The sequence below is a fragment of the Centroberyx affinis genome, unplaced genomic scaffold (genome assembly GCF_046629955.1).
Source record: "Centroberyx affinis isolate AG114_WGS23_722 - 3 ecotype Tasmania unplaced genomic scaffold, CSIRO-AGI_Caff_v1 ptg002373l_1, whole genome shotgun sequence".
Classification (NCBI taxonomy): Eukaryota; Metazoa; Chordata; class Actinopteri; order Beryciformes; family Berycidae; genus Centroberyx; species Centroberyx affinis.
This window is the reverse complement of record NW_027280630.1, coordinates 619,060-640,000: the sequence shown is the minus strand read 5'-3', so window position 1 is coordinate 640,000 and position 20,941 is coordinate 619,060. Positions and strand designations below refer to the sequence as shown.

Sequence of the window (20,941 nt, the reverse complement as noted above, 5' to 3'; positions counted from 1 at the left end):
TATTTCTTGTGTTCTTTCATCTTTCTATCTCATTTGATTTGAACTGCACTAGTTTACTTTTAAGTCTTTTATCTTTTGTATCTCTTGTCTGTACTTTTGCACTTTTTAATTGTAAATCTTTTACCTTTACTGTATTTTTATCACCCTGTAAAGCACTTTGAATTGCCCCAGTGTATGAAATGTGCTCTACAAATAAAGCTGCCTTGCCTTGCCTTGCCTTGATGGAAAGGCAAAGGCTTCGGAAAGAAATTCATACATAGGCATCAACTTCACTATTTATATTTGTCTAAGAAACACATTTCAAGCATTTACGCATAAGTCTTTAGATCAAAATGGCTTTAAGAGAATGAAAAACATAGTACATTCAATCAGGTGTGTCCAAACTTTGGACTGGTAGTGTCTGCTGATAATGGCGCTGCAAAATGACTCTCAAACAGGGAATATCACTCTGTAACTGAAGATTATTATTTGCCAGCATCAACAACACATTGTGTGAAATGATTGTGGGTCGACAGCTACATAAAATGAGTGTTCATAACTGCGTCGGGACTGAACATGCCCATGTTTTTCCACACTTTTTTGTGCAGTTCCTTTTTGAGACATGGAAATGATTACATTTGTTTCCTCATCCAGCACTTTTCAGTCTTGTGTTGGAATGCTGTATAGCAGGAACCAGAGCGAGTCGACTATGACATTAAAACTAGCCCCTTGGCGCCTGCATTTAAACACAGCCTCCGGTGACATCATTCAAATGTCTCAAAGCTCCTCAGAGAAACACTCCCCAAAGTGATGGGAGATTATCTCTGCCAGTCACACACCTGACAATCAATGAGGTGCAGGTGTAGGATGGGGTGGGGGTGGGGGTGGGGGCAGGGAAGGGGGAGCACAGCTGTGTCTGCATCAACTGGTGGGAATCGCTTTACTCTCATCTTGTGAACCAATGATTTGCTTGCAAGGGGTTTTCAAGCTATCCTCTTGTTGAATCAGAGTCACTTAAACTGCTGCGTACAATACGCATACAGGAATTTGTTTCTGTCATATTGGGGCAGACATATGGACAATTAGTACACACTGGCGCACAACACATAAGACATTCCATTAGGGTTTTTCCTGCATAGGGAATATTTGGCGCCGAAGAACTGAGAAACGGACCCTAACCCAAAAAAACTTCACTTTGAATTGACTTTTTGGCTTTTGAAATGCGGCCATCCAACCAGCAGAGGGCATGCATTAGTGACCCAAATTGGTAATTCATTAAGCAGAAGAAACAGCAGCAGATGTCTCCTCAATGGTTGCGTAGGCAGGACTTCCTACTGTGCAGCTTGTTTGGCTAAAAACAGCAACTGTTATCAACTTAGGCAACTTTTCAGACCCCCTGGAGACTTTATTTCTCATCCATCCATCTATTTTCTAGCGGCTTATCCGGGTCAGGGACGCAGTGGCAGCAGGGTAATCCAATTCTTTCAGTCACTGCCCAACGCTCGTTACCATGGATGAGGGTCGGAACGAAGTTTGACCGGTAAATCAAGAGTTTTGCTTTGTGGCTCAGCTCTCTCTCTACCGTCAAGGTCCAATACACCGCCCGCAATTACACACAACAAATCTAGCTACTAATTCGGACCAACAAATTCACAGTGTCCTGATAAAGTCTTAAAAATGTCTTCAATTTGCTTACCTAAATTCAAGGCCTCAAAAGTCCTTTAATACTCTTAAATACAACTTTTAAACCTTAAGTGCAGTTTTAGAGGTGTTAAAAATGTTTCTTGTGCCGTTTCTCTAATTTTCTAAGAAATCAGTCCACTCATGCAGACCTGTACTCTGATAGGACAACAGTGCTTTTTTTCCTTTAATTTTAAACATTAATTTCAGTGGCAAAACGGTCTTCTATTTCGTTCTAACTGGAATTAAAAATGTTTTAAAACATTCAAGATTTGACTTGATGAAACTTAGGGCAAATGCCACATCATCTCACAAAGGCTCATTTTAAGACAGGAAAAACCCGGACTATGGACTGGAGACTATTACTCTAGATCAATGCTCTACATCACTCTTTATATTCAACAGCTATAGCTTTTTGCCTTTGTAAAGTGTGAAACCGTTTGTCTGTTTGATGTGGTATGTGATGGGAATAGAAGGGTTTTCTGTCAGAGGATTAAGTGTAGACTCACCTGCTTGTGCATCTCAATGTTGAGCCCGTAGGACATCTCATAGTACTGCGGTGGGAGAGGGAGGAAGACAGAGAAAGAGACACAAAGAGAAAGAAATGAGTAAAAAGCAGAGAATTAAATGTAAATAATTACTCAGGTTAAAGGAATGGGAGATTGGTCTGTTGGTCAACTCACACAGTAAGTGTTGAGAACATATACACCAAAATCCAAAATCCCAGAAAAAAAGGCTTCGGTGCTCCATGCTAACACTATGTTATGTAATCTTATGTAACTAGCATTATCCAAAGTAAAAAGACTGACATTTTAGTCATTTTAGTTAAATTTTAAAAAATAACATATAATTAAGTCAATATTGCTGATGTTGCCACAGTTTATTTTTTGGAACTATTTTAGGTGAGAAACCACGTATTCAGCCTCTGCACACTGATTTTTAGCTGTACACAGTCTCCTATTGCCCACCATGCTCACTTCATATGGAAACGAAACAAGTTACACTCAAAGTCTTGCGGGAAGAGAGACTTTCTGACAGGGAAATTAGTCCTGCTAGTTCAAAACTGTGTTATTTTTGCATCATATTTCATGTACGTTTTACCACTCTACTTCAACAAAACTGCCAGACTTATCTGCATATAATTTAAATTTACTGACTATTTAGCTTTAGACCTGCTTCAAGTTCCAATTTTTGTAGTTTGGAGATGATGCTAGTTGCCTATTATTATATATTATCTATTATTGCTAAAGTGTTAGCATGGAGCAATGCAGCAAACGATTTACTAGGGACACATGAATGATTTTGGTGTCCATATCCTCATCACTTAATGGGTGAGGTGACCAATCGTCTTGATGGCAAAAACCACAAACATAAGGGCCAGGTTGAAAAGAACTGGAATTCCCCTTTAACACAAACTAGACCCTCATCCCCACAAGAGACATCTATATGCCTTCCAAGCTCTCCCAAGATAATTTTGACTATTCACAATTTTGTATACACACACAAACAAACACATGTAAGCACAAACACACATGCATGCGTACATACACAGAGAAAACAAGATACATTTAAAAAAAAAAAAAAAAAAAGGAAAAGGCACTGAGGGAGAAAGGGATAGGCAGTGAGAGAGAGTCTGTCTGTTTGTGTGTGTGTGTGTGTGTGCGTGTGTGTGTGTGTGTGCTCAGTGTTAATGAGAGGGCCACCCTCTAGGCGTCAACCCTGTTAATCACCCACTCTGTCTGCAGGGGCACTGGCTCTGTCACTGGAAAACAAACAACACACAGATCTCTCACACTAACACACACACACACACAAACACTCACTCGCTTGCTCTCTCTCACACACTCTCTTTTTCGATCTCACACTGACACTATCTCATACACACACACGCTCTCTCTCTCATATGCACACACACACTTGCACTCTCTCACATGCACACACACACACACACGCTCTCTCATATGCACACACACACACTTGCACTCTCTCACACACACACACACACACACACACACACACACACACACACACACACCTCTCTCTCTCTCTCTCTCTCTCACTAGCCGCTGGGCCCACGCGGAAGCTCCCTAAAGTAATTACAGCGCTGGGGAAATGGAGGTGCCGCCGTCAGCCGGGGGAGTAGGGCAACCCGATAGGCTATTAGAGGAGGAGAGGGGCGGGGGGCGGGAAGGGGGGGGTGGGGTCGGTCTGGGGCTACAAGGCCAGGCCTGCCACTGATGGAGTGGGAGTGTGTATGAAAGCATATGTGTGTATTGTGTGTGCACATGTGTGTGTGGTGTGTGGGGCTGCTGGCTGGCTGATGGAGTGCGTCAGTGTGTGTGTGTGTGTGTGTGTGTGTCAGAGAGAGAGAGAGAGACAGAAAGAGAGATTATCATGATATTTTAAGCAAAATCTGAATGAAGACAATTATAACTGCAAAAATCCCTTGATATTTCTGAGGGAAAACAAAACCTGAACATAAGTGCAAACCATAAACTGGGTGACTACAGGTTTAAAACATTTTTTAACCTTTCTAAAAATAAATATAAAAAATATGAAATTTAAGGATAATGTAATAATAAAAAAATATATATATATATAGATCAGCATAACCAGCGAAATGTCTCACTAGAAAAATAGTGAATAGAGAAACAGCTAAGTTTTTAAGACCCCTGAAACCATATTTAAGACCCAAGTGCAACATTTAACCATATACCAGCGGCTTGAGTTTTTCATTGTAATGTTGTTGTACATGGTGTAGCTACTGGTACCTGTAAAACAAGGTCTCTTACAACACTTGCAAACAGGCTTTGTCTTGTCAGTTGTCTTGTTGCGGTTTTCTTCCGTAATTGTGTGTCACGAACTTCCATTACATCTCTAATGTTTGCATAACTGTGCTTTGTGTGCATGGCTGCTGGCGGGCTGAGAGAGTGTGTGAGTGCATGTGAGAATGTCTGTGTGTGCATATGTGCGAGTGTGCGCACTGACGTGTGCATGAGACAGAGAGAGTGTGTGTGTGCATGTGTGTCTCTGCTGGCTGGCTGATGGAGGAGAGAGCAGTGCGGCAGCACAGATTAGATGAGATTAAAGCCAGTCAGAGGATCAATTAGAGGCAAAATATCAGACGGCTACACGGCCACGGCCAGCAACAATGAGATTAGCCCCGAGGTGGAGCAGAGAGCGAGCGAGCACATCTATGTGTGTGTGTATGTGGAGAGAGAGAGAGAGAGAGAGAGAGAGAGAGAGAGAGAGAGAGAGAGAGAGAGAGAGAGAGAGAGAGAGAGAAGGGGTGGGGGAAGGGGATGACACATAACTCGAGAAACAGAAAGGGAGCTAAGATGAGAGGGGCAATCATGAAAAGAGCAACAAGAAAAGAGACACAAGAGAATGATTATGCTGCAAAGGGAAGGTGGTGGGGGGTAGAGAGAAGGAGAGAGGGGGATGAACAGAGGGGGCGGAAAAAAAAATGACGCAGGTAAAGAGAAAATTGCTTCGTAACATATGTGCAACATCAACACATGTACACGCATTTAATGTTTTATTTGCATCCACTGAATTGAATTTACATAAGATTCAAATATTACATCCGTTCAACATAGCTTGAGGACATTTAAGGATACAGAAATCATCGTCTCTGCCACACACACACACACACACACACACACACACACACACAGCCCTACTCACCATGATATAATGGCGCTGCATCTCCGACTTCTCACTGGCCAACTTGTCACACTCCAGCTTCAAACTAGAGGGAGAGGGAGAGGAGCAAAGAGTCAGACCTTGTTAGTCAGCTAGACAGTGTTCTCTCTAAAGCGCTGACAGCGGGTGACTTCCTCCTCCTTCATCATCATTACCTCCACTTTCGTCAACAACATTGTCATCACCTTCATCGCCACTTCAACTGTCATCACTGCCTCCACCTTCATCATCATCAGTACCATCTCCATCATCATTACCTCCACCATCATTACCATCTTCATCGTAATCACCACCATCATCACCACCATCCTCACCCCTACTGTCATCACCATGACTCACTGCCATCACCACCATGTTCGCCAAGCTTCATGGTGTCAACTGACAGGAGGACAAGCTCATTCTGAACTCCAGAGAGGAGACTAACCTAAACGTCTGCTTTCTAAATCAGAGAAGAGGCAGTAAAGTAAAAGTCACATCTAAATATAGTTTGAGAACGCTGGAGCTCTGAGGCTTGTCGCTGTCCCTGCGACAGCCATTAGCTGTAATCATGTCAGCGCTGATGTCACGCGAGGCGACAGGACAAAGGAGGACGCGTCAACACCGTCACCCTGCTCGTCAAAAGAAAAAGACGAGGGGGAAAAAAAAAAGAAAAGGAAAAAAGCCCCTCCACGCGTTTGATTGAAGCAGCCAGCTACGACGCGCCAGTCTCGGAAGGCATCATCCGATCCGAGGATTGGGTAAGATCAGGATCAAATAAAGAGACGTACACGCGCGGGGCGGATAGGTTCAGATTTGGGATAAGTCTGAAACCTGTTTGATGGTGTGTGTATATTTATGCTGGGATGTTCTCCTCAGCTGTCTGCGGGAATGACAGCTCGATTACAGCGAGTGCTGGCTGAATCTTCATCGTTGTTGGTCTTAACTGGCAGGCTGAACACAGCGTTACACATGGGCAATAATGGCAAGCTTACTCATACCGCGCACTATTGTGTTTCTCCTATCATTTTAGCAGCAGCCACAGTGTTGGATGGAGTCAATTTTAGTTTTGGTTCAACGTTTCAGTTCCACTTTTGGTGAAAGTGAACTGAAGCACTGAAACACATATCTGATATTTATATAATTGTATTAAGTAAATATCTTATTTGATACTTAAAATGGTAATCCACATAATCCTTGTTTTTTTGGATTGTGGTGATATCTTTGTTGATAAGTGGTGAGCGCTGGGGTGTTTTTGCTCTGCGCTTCCCAAAGATCAAACATCACTTGTCAAATCAAAAAAAAAGTGTAGCTTTTCGGCTGATGAAGTTTGAGTTTCTGTAGGTGGCGCTCTTTTCTTCATCTGTTCAGCCTTGGTGGCTATCACTGCTCACGCTAACTACCCAGTTCTCTGTGTTTATTCCAAACAAACTGCTGTTGCTGCTGCTGGAAACATAAAACACATCCACTTCCATGCAAGAGGATTTTTTTCTGGGAAAGACCTAGACTAAACTGGGTGTTGGGAACAACAAATGTAAAAGCCTTCATGAACTGGGTACAGGTTGAATCACCATTGTGTTACATCAATGTATTATTGATTACATTTATTCATTTGAAAATGCTGCAGATTATTACTTTTGATTTAAAAAAAAAAAATCATTTTTGAGTTTACGTTTCTGTTTATCAGTGGTGTCATTTTACAAGAGACAACAGTATAGTATGTAAGCTTTATCTGTTAAATTGTTATTCATATATTGCCTGGCTGCTTTCTGTGGACTGTATGTTCTGTCCATGTAATGTATTGTGTACGATGAAATCTAGCCTATACTGTCTTCATGTGTAGAAAAATACCAAGACCTTGTAGATGTGAGATACACACTTACATAGGAAATGGGTGACAAAAGGTGATTGCGATTCTGCCCGTTGTTTTCCTTTTATCAGCCAGACAGATGCTGAGGCTACAGATGGAGCCATGTGCTGTTTATGATTTCGAGCAAGCCAGGTGAACAGGCCACACGGTAACCAACTCATCACCATTCACCCACAACTCCGCCTGAACAACAGACCGGGGGGGGTGGGGGACTGTTTTTTTTCCAGCCGCCTTCCTCCTCTTCCTTCTCTCTAGGTGTGTGAGTGTGTGTGTGTGTGTCTGTGCGAGCAGCCTCCACTTATCCAAATCGCTCCCCTTCCCACCTACATAAAAAACCTTTCCCGCTATCCCCCTCTACATGCGTAGGCTGTGTGGTGGGTTGTCATGGCGACAGGCCTCCCTGCTGCCAGCCTACCTGGGATTGGCTTTGTGCCTCTTCTGATTGGTGCTCGGCAGCCCCCGGGCCTGCGCCGCTGCTCTCAAACGACACTTTGATGGAGTTTTATTGCCGCTCCTTCCGTCTCTAAATCGCTCCTGCTGTCATCTTTATTTTGATTTATGTATTCCCTGATCTATTTATGCATGTGAACGAGGGGAGGGGAGGAGAGGTGGGGGAGGAGGGGGGGAGGGTTTTGTGTGTGTGTGTGTGGGGGGGGGGGACAGAGGAAGACAGCGACAGCTACAATGCTCGCTACTATACTCAGGGGAACGCCTGCGGTACATTTGCCTTTTAAAGGCTTCAGCAACAGACAAGCACAGCACAGCAGCAGAGCGCTACAAAGCCTTGTCTGTGGCTCCCGAGCCCCCCATCCCATCCCACCCCCCAACCCCTCCTCCTGAGTCAATAGGCACTGTATGCATGTTCTGTATGCGCAGACAAAAAAGGTATTCTTTCAACTGCGCCCCAGCTCTCTGAAGAGGGTTAAACGGTGCTGCTCACCGCTGTGGGAATTACAAAAACCAAAGGCGAAGAAAAAGACGCGCGGGGTGTTATTGCTGCTACAGAACGCTCCGGAAACAAGAGCGATCAGACCGGAGCGGGGATTTCGCACACAATATGCGGGGCTTTCATCTGCCTTCGTCTGTCTCTGATGAGCCTCTGCAGCCGGCAGAGGCAAGCCTCTGGAAGGTTCTGAGAGGACAGGTAGAGAGGAACAAGCCATCCTCCTCAGGAAGGAAGGCCCGCTTCAAAGAGTCGACACTCACAAAGAGAGAGGATTTCTCGCTGAGACACGGACCCCATGGCCTCCCCTTCTTTAAACCCACTATCAAACAGATCGGTTGAGGTCAGACCAGGCACCTTAGAATTGCCTCAGACTTCTGGCACTGTAGCGGTATTTAAGCGGTCGAAGAGATCAATGGCGGAGGGTAAACGAGATTGATTTAGGCAAGGGTCAATAAAGGATCCTTACTCAGAGTGCAGTGTGGTGGTAGAGTAAGGGTACAAGTAGAACAAAAGCTGACATCTACGATTGATCACGGTCGACTACAAAGGCAGACCTTGAGTACAAATACATTATTCCTCTGTGAGTTCTTGGAAATAAAAGATGAAGAAAAAAGACTGTCATAGAAAAGGCATCAGGCTAACTTTAACTAAGATAACAATTAAAATGCTCCAGTGTAGCTGCTCATTAGCCAACAGTAGCAAAGTGTGATTGTGCTGGGCAGCTCCCAAGGGTGAATGTAAGTAAGTTCATGATGTGAAGCAAGGTGCTGCTGAAAAAGGGCATGCAGGCACAGCCAATCCCATTTCAGGATAAAATATTGCAGTTTATTTCAGCCACATTGCAGCCCACTTCTGCAGTTTAGCATGGTAACTAGCGAGGAAAAATGTGTTCAATAAAGAAAAACAAAGTGAAACAAAGCCTGGAGATATGTTGCTTACTATAAAGAGCCGCACTTAGCAGGCTGTGGTATTTTAACTGCTTCTACTTTGTCTGTGTGTGTATGCGTGTGTGCGCGTGTGTGCGCGCATGCGTGTGTGTGTGTGTGTCTGAGTGTCTGTATGCATGAACATGTTTCTGTTTGTACCTGTGGTATTGTGCTTGGAGGAACTGGAACTCATCCTTGATCCTGTCACAGGAGTCGGAGGTTGTGAATTTCAGCTGCTGCGATGAAGCCTGCCAAGGAGAAAAACAAGAGAAAAGAAAAAGAAAGAAATAACCAAGTGGAAAGAGAAAGAGCGGGGGAGAGGGGGGGTGGGGGGAGAAAGGGAGCAGAGAGAAAAATAATTAAAAACATGGCCATGAAATCAACCAGTTTTCAATTTGGCACAGCCCAACGGGTAGAACACAGCACTGACATTACTAAGAATCCGATTCACAGGCAGCTTCATTGCCAGGTACGTTTCCATGTACCAGGAATTTGCCTCGATGAATTGGTGCACATACCATAAATACAGCCAAGTAAAAGGATATTAACAGACACAATGTACACCAAGGTTATGGGTCTGATTCTCACTGAAGCAACTACAAAAAAATATATACTCCTATTCAACAACATAGCAATGATGTCTAAAGTAGTCCGGGTTAGTGGTTTGATTCCTACTGGGGCCAGCCATGTTAAAAATATATGCATTCAGGGCATTTTAAGGCGCTTTGGCTAAAAACAGCCACCAAATGTCTATTGAGTCTATAAGGTGCACATTGTCTCTGGTCCCTATACAGCGAGCTACACCCTAGTTCTTCACTTAGTCTGAGTGTTGCTGTTAGCCTTTATTGTCATTCTGTCCACACTATATTCCCCAGGCAGCAGTGGATGGCCTGGTTGTGTGTTGGAGCCAGCAGCGCAGCAAGCATCAAGCCCAAATAGGGACAAAATCTCATTATTTCTCAGCAGGCTGCATAATGGGTCAGGTGGGAAAAATCGACATTTTCCCACTACGATTGAGCGGGCATAAAAAAGCATCAGAAATCTGATTGCCGCACTTACGGGAAGCTAGCCTCGCTGCTGTTAGGAATGACCTGTCGCTTTGTACCCTGCTCCCCACGGCGTGCCGCTCAGCTTCGTTTTTAACTACAAATAGGCTGCTTCGCATTCACAAAACCGCAGCCAGGGAATATGCTAAGCAACAGGACCGCTTCAGGTCGGAGGAAAAGGCATAGTCTAGTTTGCTCTGCCTGCTTCAAACGCTGAATTATCTTTTAGGGCTTTGTGGCTCAATGGGCAGAGCATGGCTCCAACACTGCCAAGGTTTGGGGTTGGATTCCCACTGAAGCCACCTAGGGGAAAAAATTATGCACTCATGGTATTGTAAGGCAATTTGGATATTAAATAAATTTTATAATATTATGTACAAAAAACATTAACACCTACAGGCATTTGACCAACTCAGAAGCCTTATGGTCTGAATGTTTGGAACAGACTCAGAGCTAGGAGGTCATTCTAAAGACCAAAAAAACACACAGGCCTGCAAAACAGTGGCCAGTGCAGCAAGTTCAGCCATTACACTTTCAAATGTCATGAGAAGTGCTGACATTATCATGCTGCCACCACACACAGAAGCCCTCAATCCACACAAGCCGAGCCACTGCTCGGAGACAGAGGCTCTGACTGTAAAGCAGCGTAACCTTTTCCATTATCTCTCCAGCCAGCACGCCACGGACCAGACACAGCAAACAGCAGCTAGGCTACATGGGTCTGCGCCACACAGAGCCTGTGTCAACACGAGGCACTTAGCTACAGGCAGCCGTGCAACTCACACTGCAATAACTGTTCCCTGCACTGGCATGGCTTCTGAACACTGGCGTGCGTGTGAGTGTTTTGTGTTTGTGTGTGTGTGTCTGCGCGTGTGTGTGTGTGTGTCTGCACACTTGCCCCCTGTGCTGGAGGGTGGAGTTGTGGCCCTAGATCCGATTTCCTCCCTGTGTAGTGCAGTATGCAAACGTTTAAAATACCAAAGGTTCGCTCAGTCAACAGCCCCAGGTAGGGCATTCTGCTCCATGGGGGAAAAGAGAGAGAGAGAGACAGACAGACAGGCAAAGACAGAAAAAAAAAGAAAGAAAAAGGAGAAACAGACAAAAGATGAAGAGAAAGAGCAATGGAACAAAAGAGAGCAAGAAAGCAGGAAAAAGAAAGCAACAAAGTCAGAAAGCCAGAAAGAAAGCATGTAGCCTGATGCACTATCCGCCCCCACAGCAGTCACGCTCAGTACAATCCTGAACCAGCCACAAACAGGCTTCTCCAGCCCTTAGATCCTGGGGAAGAGCAGTAGACCTAAAGGGCTAAATCACACGATTTAACCCCTCTGTAACATTTAGCCCATTTCTGGCAGGAAACATTTTTATCCACCAAGCACTGTATTCATAAATTCCAATAAAAACACACTTCACCTTCTACTTGAGCCGTTTTACCAGCCAAGCTGATTTCTATAATAGAGCAGAACTGCAAAACAATGGTTGACAACTTGCCAAAGAGTCTGCTATAGCAGTAGACAAATTTACCGGCTCTGGCTGAAGTGTAGCCACATTTGGCTGTTATTAATTTTCCAGCTTGGCTGGAGGTAAACTTGCTGTACAGGCTAAATCAGGGCCTTGCTAACAGGATGGGAAGAGAGAAGGCAGAATGAAACCACAGCTCTCTTATCTTCTCAAATACAAACCCCAAGACCCTTGAGAAAAAGCAGAATCTAAGCTCACCACAGCTGTCCTAATGTATAACATACAGTTGGTGGTGCAAGTATTAGAACAGTCATGTGAAATTAGTTGTTTTTTAATCAAAAAGGTTAATAAGACAAAAAGCACAGTTTTACAGCTATTGTCAGCCAAGTAAACAATACAATTTATATTTGCTAACTTGTTAAAACGTGTTGGAGACAGCAAAGTATAAGAGCTTACAGCCACAAGAGCCATTTTCACATGGTTGCTTTGACACTTTTGCCACTGACAGTACAAGAAGACTGTGAGCTTCTCGCAGCACCATGCAGTATACAGAGCTAACAATGTTTATTATCCCTCTCTCTCTCTCAGTGACCAAAACAAGGTGCTCTGTGGGGGCCTGAGAGCCCACAACAGATGGATGCCCATAATGTTAATGAAATACTGCCATAATATGGTGACACATGCCATCTGCTGTGACAAAAAAAGGTGCCTGTACGCTGCGTGAGTGTAAATGTGTTTGTGCAAGAGAAGTGTGGCTTGGAGTGTGTGTGTGTGTGTTAGAGAGAAATAGCCCAGACAGTGTGAGTGTGATAGAGAAAGATGTGTGTGTTAGAGCGAAAGAGATAGCCTTAATAGTGAATGTGTGTGTGAGTTAAGACAGACAGAGTGTGTGTGTGTGTGTGTGTAGGGTGTGATAAGCCTCCTATATGATGCTTGGCTGCCAGGGGAACAAATATTCACTGCCATGAATCATACACATAGCAAGGATACAACAGCCCACACACTATCTCTCTCTCATGCAGAATTTGCATAGTACACACACACACACACACACACACACACACACACACAGTACCTAAATGTAGGACAATCTCTAATTTGATTCTGCCCTGCTCCTTTGAGACGTAATTAAAGCATTAAAAAGCTTTGTGCGCTGGTGGGGCAATTGAGACAGTCTTCAGCGAATAAATGGGATTCATCGTTTCAGGAAATTGCTGCCCCACCCCTCCCCGCATCACCCCGCCACCCCCCACCCCCCCCACCCCCGAACACCCCCACCCTCCCTCCCTCCCTTCCCTCCTCATCATCTGGTCCAATCCATGTGAAATCTACTGTGAACCATAATGTCTATCTTAAATAAGAATTACAAAGCTAAGGCTGTGTTTCTGCTCTGTAGATCAGTCGGCAAAGGCAAGGGGAGGGGACGGAGATTACTGGGGGGGCTCTGCTTTACACACACAAAGCACACACACACACACACATACTGTATACAAACAAAGCACACTATAGCGAGTAGACACACCAACAGTGCATGCATACATACATGCATATACTGAGTATTCAGACACACAAGCAGCGTACGTACATATAAACAAACGGAGCGCACAAACATCCGCTTATGCACACTCAACACACACACAAACACGCAATAACAGCGGGTATAATCGGAAAACATCCTCCTCAGTATAAATCCTGCCCGAGGGTAGCGGCAGTGTGGGGATTGTATTTCCTGGAGCACTGCCTGGCTGTTTATATCTCAGCTGGAGTGTGTGTTTGTCTGTGTGTGTGTGCGTGTATGTATGTGTTGAGGGGGGAGGGATGGAGCCTTGGCATTGTAATCACTCACTAATGACTGGATGTTATCTCACTCCTACTTTTAAATGAATGCAGCAGATCCGCACTGACTAACAGTTGGCCTATTTCTCATCGTCAGGCTGTCTGTCTGCTCCATAGCAACAGTCCCAAGGATGCCATTTCAGCTATCCGCCTTCTCTGTCCACACACAGGATAGACGCAGACGCATTACTATTCAAGGATAAAGCGCTCGCAAAATCAGTATCCTCATTACCTGACAAGAAGGGAAAAGACCTAGGTATTTCTGTTGAGAGCAATATAGCCTGTTCATTAGCCTATTTTAGTTGAGATTGATGGTGAGGTTGGAAATTGTAGGGCTCAATGTAGACCTAAGTGTAGTTTAGGTGAATGTAGGTCTGATCAGTGCGGAGAGCGGGTAGGCTACAGCTTCTGGGATGCCAGAATTTACTGTTAAACCTTCTGGTGGTGTCTTGGGAGTAATTCAAAACATCTGTCATGGGAGGTGCCCATTTGATAAATCCACTGATATAACCGCACTCACCAACCTCTTTCCTCCAACTTCCAAGTTTCTGTGTAGGCGTTCACCCTAGTTTAATAGCACACGGGATAGTTGCGTCAGATTCTGTGTGTTGGTGAATATGAAAGTGTGGAGTATGTGTTTAACATGTAGGCAAACCTCTCATGTAGCCAAAATCCTCCATGACATGATTCACTGAGCCAGAAGTTGAGGGCTTAAGCCTTTTGCTAATACACAAGCACCAAACAAGATCAGATCCTCCATCTAAGAATAGCTCCAACCAAACAATTCCATCTAAATATCCCGGATTAGTGTTTGGACTAAAGCGTATGTGCCCAGTGATCTGAGAGAGGGACAAGGCTAACTGGCCCGCAGCCAAGCTCGTCCTGGCCAACACAGCCTGGGCCGAGCCAGCCTTGCTATGTTAGCTGCTCGGCGTGTGTGTTTAGAGTGTGTGTGTCTGTGTGAGGGAGGCTGAGGAATAGGATTGTGTCTTCAGCCGCTCTGGACAGGGGCTTTAGATAGAGCGCGGGGAGAGCCTAATCCTGTTTGGGCCAGGAATTTGATTTTGATTATTATCTCTCGTGGACCAAGCCAAGGCTTACCCCCATTTCTGCAGCGTTATCCCCCCCAACACACACACACACACACGCAAACACACACACATCCTCTCCCCCCCTTGCAGCCCAGCAGATTTGACCTCGTTAAGACGCTTTAAAGGGGATTATTCTACTTTTATCACTTCGAGTGAAGTGCCCTCGCAAACATAGGCTTGGCATGGCTCGGCCTCCCTCCCCACTTTGCTGAACTATCTTGACCCCCCGCGCAAGGCCGGCCAAGCACGACAGTACAAACACACACAAACATGACACTGAGGGCACACTGCCCCACACACACATGCACACATAAATGTAGTTGTCTACGCCTACACACACAGGAACGTACACAAACATGGCCTACACAAGGTGTGGGGGCAGGCATGCTAGCACACAACACAACTCAACACACACACACACACACACACACACACACACAGGAAAAGTGTGCAGAGACTGCAAAGCCAGGGGAAATGGGCAATTTGTCAAGAGTGGGGAAAGTGGTGAGGGCGACAGGGCTGTGGGTTTGGAGACCATGGCTGAGATTAAAGCCAGCTCTGCTGAAGGGGGGCTGTGAGATTACACCCAGTACGGTTGTGCAGATGATTGATGCCTGGTTGTAAAAACCAAGGTTATTACTTACATGGGCCAAGGAAGGAGGGAGGGCAGGGAGGGAGGAAAGGAAGATTACTCCCAAGGTTCAGAAACAAATAAGTGGACAATGAAAGAAGAAAGCTGGGAGTGCCGGCATGTGACTGACACTGAGCCACCGGCAAGGCTACCCTCGGTTTCATCTGCCCAGCTGAGGCGCCCGCACAAAAGTTCTTGTGAGTGTACATATGAGTTAAACCAATATATCTGTTTGCCAATATTGGCCTTGTGCTAAAAATTGGATATCAGCCTGTCATGTTGCCCATCTCCGCTGTGATAGAGGATCCTCCCAGATCACCACCCACACACACACAGAAACACACACACATACTCCCCCGACTCACACACAGTAATCATTCCAGTGTGGTGTGGGAGTATTTTACTCAACTAGCTTCAGGGGTGGCAGTCTGTAAAACCTGCAATGACACCTGCCTTACCCTGCCTCAAGGAGCTGCTAACCCACCAAGAAGAATTTCATTTGTATGGGTTTCAATGGAGAGTGTCAGCTGATGGTCTAAATGCGGTTTCAGAGGCTTTTCCACCCTGCCAAGAATAAAATTCTGGGGGAAACACTGAATCCTAGCCATTTTTTGACATGAAATGGTCACATTTAAAGGCACAAAATAGCTTGAATCATAAAAATATCAGTATTCATCATCAGTTGAATTTTAGTGCATAGTTACTATACACATGGGGAATGAAGGTGACTTTTCTGAGCAAAAGGATTCAAGGCTCAACTTCCTGGGCAGCTTAAACGCCCCCCACCGACTCCCCCCTCCTGTACACACAGACTCTGAGCGAGGGGAGGTTTTCATTGCCTTGCTGTGAATCCTCTTGGTATTTGAATGGGCTTTTGGTGGGGATGAGGCGACGTTGTTGTTCCAGTCAGTCTATTCTCTGGGCCTAGCTGCTCTCAGGCAGACAGACAGAGCAGCTAATTCTCTTGTCTGGCCCGCTGCAGAAGCCCTGGGTCCTGGCAGGTCTAGGGGCCTGGGTCGGGCCGGGCCGGGCCAATCAAACAGCCCCCCGCCGCGCCGCTTTGTTCCAGCCCAGCGCCCCGTTCTGCTCTGGGGTAGGGCTGCCCACCTCCCCCACACCCACACCCACCCACCCCCTCCTCCTCCCACACACCTCCTCGCAGGGAGCCACTGCTGAATACTGATGCACCCGCTCCACTCCACAGCACCCCCACCCTCCCCATGCTCACTCCCACACACACACACACATACACCACCACCCGATGAGCTCTCAACTGTGTGTGTGTATGTGAGCGTGCATACAAACACACACACACTTATTACCATTTTACTTTTTTTCTCTCCGAGCTCAGCATCCTTCACTCACACACACATACACAAGCGCACACACACAAATCCACGCATACACTGAAAGAGAATAATGTATACAGACAACAAAAGGCCATCCCACACAAACAAAGCAGTCAATCGCTTATGAATTTGTAAAATGACAGCCCATACTACATTCCACCCCCACATCGGCATACAGGCCTCATGCATAAATACCGCAGAAACGCGCACACACACATCCGCATTGGTAGCTGCTGCACGCTCGAGCAAAGCCAAAAACATGGTGAAACCGAGTTGACATCTGTTTTTCTTTATATTGAAGTTCTTTCTGGTAAATTTGCTGCGGTAGTTTATGTAAGGCAGAGCGGCCCAGGCAGACGAAGAGGTACACCTACGATTCAGATTGTAAATCATTTCCTGGATAAGGCCTGAACAAACTCTCGTCTTACTTTGATCAATTTGGCAAAGTGATCTTAAAACTATAAACAGGCCTCTGTCAAACAGGAATGTTTCCAGAAACTAGACGAGAATCTCACCGTTGCTTCCCACGCATGAAAATATTTGAATTAAAATCAGCTGCACCTCAAACTACAGTCAAATCTGATGTGAGTTTATTAATTGGGATGAACAGATTATTAGACTTTGGGCTGTGGGAAGTGGCGATGAGAGCTACAATCTTAACTAATGAGCTCTCTTCAAGAAGTACCTTACATCACCTTCCCCTGACTGAATTATATCCTTGCCTAGTCGCCTTTATCTTCCATCCTCTACTTCTAAACTGCTCTGATCTTGGAAAAAAATCCCTTCTGAAAATCCCATCTTTCCTCAGCTCTTATGTTTTTTTTATTTCTATGCTTCTCTCTGACATTATCAGGTATTGTCACAGAAATATTGCCAGGGCACAACTGCACTCCTTAGAAACGCTTGTAATGTTGGCGATCTGGGAAATTAAGCTTACTCTACTGCTGCACTCACTCCAAGTTGCATAAGAGCTTCATGGATTAGAGCCTCGGCTAAATGCCTAAAAGGTAAAACTGTGAATGCAAGTTGTTGAAACCAATTAGGTCTATAAAGCCTCTCATTAGTTATCGAGTAGTTCACATGGTGATACAGGCCCATCTCGTTCCATTAGTACATCAACAGCTGTAGTTCACTTTGTCGATGAAAAGGATTGCCTGCTCATTTGTTTGTTCATTATTTCAGACATCAGTAGTCAGATTTTGACAAAACTTGGGGGAATGAGGTATCTCACCACTGTGTTACAGCATTTTCAAAATTACATCCGAGTAGCCTAAGGAGAACTCCACATCGTTCATTGATTCATTCATATGTTCATGTGTCACATGCCATAGATACAATTTTGCCAAAACTTGGGGAAATTATGCATCTCACCACTACCTTCTAAAATTACACTGATTGGCGAATGTGGGGCGCTACAAGTAAACATTTTAACAACCAGTCATATCTCATATCACAGCGAGTTTGGATCACATGAAAGTTGGTGCACACATCCAACAATACTCCAGGATCATCAAAATACACCATACTGGATTTTCCACGATTTTCAGTTTCAATTTTCCTCGTAGGCTTTTTCATCGTTATTTTGCACTATATGATTTATTGGAAGACAGCTGTAAACAACACAAAAAGCTGTCCCGCATTCCCTTTCTCCTGCCTGCACACGTGTACACTATCAATGCCTGTTCTATATTTTCCTGAAATCTGTGAATGATTGAATAAAGAAGAACATTTCTAAAGGTCCACTGAGTGACAGTTCCTCTTCAGTTATTCCTGTCCCACACAATAAACAACCACTAGGTGACATTTTTGTTACTGATTGGCCCAGAGGGGGACTGCATCATTCGTGTGTGTGTGTGTGTGTGTGTGTGTGTGTGTTCACCAGCCAAACCTCAAGGTGAACAGAGTGAAAGCCGTGTGTGTGTGTTTGCAAGTGTGCCTGCTCTGCTTAGTTGAGTCCGAGTGTGTGAATGTGTGTGTGCGTTTACAAGTGTATCTTCTCTGCTTAGTTGAGTCTGAGTCAGTGTGTGTTTGTGTGTGTTCATGAAGAGGGGGATTGGAAATGGTCCTGGTCCACCCCATGCAGCACTCCCACACCCCCCCTCCAACCCCAAAGCATTTTGACAATCATCCAGTGTGGCCCTCCACAAAAATCAATATCACCTGTGACCCGTGGCCTCAACTCGGCCCCTCAAAAGCCGGGCCCCCTGCAGGGTGGGGGGGGTCGAGGGGAGGGGAGGCTGGGGGGGGGTCTGTTTGTCATGCTAATGAGCTGGCCTGCCCTTAACGACCCAGACATCTGCTGGCCTGTGTGTGTGTCAAGCCCCACATTCAATTTGTTCCCCAGATACAAAAAGCAGATAAGACCCTTGAGGCCAGTAAGGATGTATGTGTGTGTGCGTGTGTGCGTGTGTCCTTGTTATTTAGGTTGTATGGGTGAAAGGGAAAAATCCTTTTATTTCTGTGCGTGTACTGGAGCAATCATTACTACAATGAGAAGTGTACTCAGGAAAGAGAAGAGAGCCAAAGTGTGTGTGTGTGTGTGTTTGTGTGTGTACCACACCGACTACTCATGCCTTCCTGTGTGTGTGTGTACACACACACACACATATGCATCACCAGACACACACACACACACGTGCTTGTGTGTGCGTAAGCTACATGCCTGGCTGCGTGTGTGTGTGTGTGTGCAGCAGAGCGACTGAGCAGGGGTGGGAGGGAGTTTGTTTAATGGGCGAGACAGGGGACCATGGGGATTAAGCTCCCCCCAGCTGGAGGCTTTAGAGGAAAGGCTGGGGGCTGTTCTGTTAATTCAAGTGGGCTTAATAATGCCTGTGCACCCTCTGCCCCTGACCCTCCCACCACTACATCAGATCTGGGAGGAAACGCATGATAAAGGGAGACAAGCAGGAGGAGTGTGTGTGTTTGTGTGTGTGTGTGTGTGTGTGTGTGTACAACCTGTGGCCATCTCTACAGTCGAGGCTGGGCTCAAGGGGCTTGAGAGATTTGGCCTCCATATTACTTACGCTACATGCCGGCTTTGGCACCAGGCCTTTCTGTTGCTCCACTTTCACGCCACAGCCAGCTTTGTTGAAGCTGCATTAGGATTAATCAACACCCAAAACAATATGCCAAATGCTATCAACTGGGTCAGGCACTGCGCTCCTATCAAATGAGGCTTTCTTCTCTTAAACCAATGAACTGTACCCCTAAGCTGCTGCAGTGGATTATACTACGCCCATTGAAAAAATTACAAGTCAAACCCTGTTTAACCTTAGTCCTTTGTTTCCAACTGGGACAACTACCTGGAATGGCCATCACCATTACCAACAAGTTTCCGTGTCTTCTTTCATAATAACCAAATGTCAATGCAGATACAGTTGGATGAACTTCATCTAAGCCTCAGCTTGGATGCATCACTCAAGCTTGAAAAATGCTTTCAATTAGGGCTACACAATCAATCATAGAAAAGCATATATCACAATTTTATGTTTCCACGATTAATAATTGCATAATTTGGCGTTACAGTTGTTATATTTTCAATGTGACCAATCACAACCTTTGAATGTGCAAGAAGCAGCCATGTGGCCAAAACAAAAGTTAGAATGGAGAAGCAGGCAGCTCTGGAGGATCAGAAAGAGAAACCATACAAGACCATCTTCAGAAAAACATAGTGACAGGCACAGTGGAAAAGAATGGACTGGCCCAACGTTTGAGAGGAAAATCCTTCTCCTGAGTCTGAATGTGAAAACACTGTTTTAGTGCCTAGAAGTGGACCATCATCTGTCATTTTGAGATACTTTGGTTTGGATCCATCTCCTGTCATTATGAGGCAGTGCTGTGATTCTCCCATCCTCCAGCTCCTTATCTTTGAGACTCATATCTATATGGCTGTCACATATTTTCCCCATCCATGGGCCCCTGTGACAACAGCAGCAGCTGAGGAGGAGCTGGAGATCTGAAGTGGGGAATAGTGTGTGTGTGTGTGTGTATAGTATATTTATGTATAGTACAATGTGTGGGGTCAGGACAGGTGTGTGTGTGTGTGTGTGTGTGTGCGGTGGGGGGTTGTAGTAGGTAAAGACTGAACCAGCTGACTGCTTAGGTTTGAAGGGTGAACAAACTGCTGCGGCTCTAGCAAAGCATCGCGCTAAATCCGTAATCCCCGTTTTTAATCCTGTGTGTTGGGTCTTAATACTCCAATCAAGCAGCATAAGGGCACTCAATTGGATTAGAAAAATAACCTACGAGACAGGCAGGCAGGAGTGGAGTGGCCAGGTTCTCTCACCTTGGCAAAGGTGACTGAACATCAGTGAGTTTCCCACCCCATCAGGAGGTGACTGCTTCACCCGAGGGGGAAAACGTACAGGCAGGGCTCTACGGTGACATGTTTTCCCCACGGGGCACATATGCCCCGAAACCAAGCACAGGAAAGAAATTTAGGAGCA

The 20,941-nt window shown here is 45.3% G+C and overlaps 1 protein-coding gene across 2 annotated transcripts in view; it reads right to left on the bottom strand.

Annotated features, from left to right (window-relative positions):
• Positions 1 to 20,941, bottom strand: part of tle5 (TLE family member 5, transcriptional modulator) — a 34,543-nt gene that overhangs the window by 10,592 nt on the left and 3,010 nt on the right. For both annotated transcript variants that reach the window (XM_071533539.1, XM_071533540.1), the window contains exons 2-4: positions 9,242 to 9,330; positions 5,347 to 5,410; positions 2,169 to 2,213 (exon numbers count right to left, since the gene is read on the bottom strand). In XM_071533539.1, coding sequence (XP_071389640.1) covers positions 2,169 to 2,213; positions 5,347 to 5,410; positions 9,242 to 9,330 — 198 coding nt within the window. The remainder of the gene's footprint in view (positions 1 to 2,168; positions 2,214 to 5,346; positions 5,411 to 9,241; positions 9,331 to 20,941) is intronic.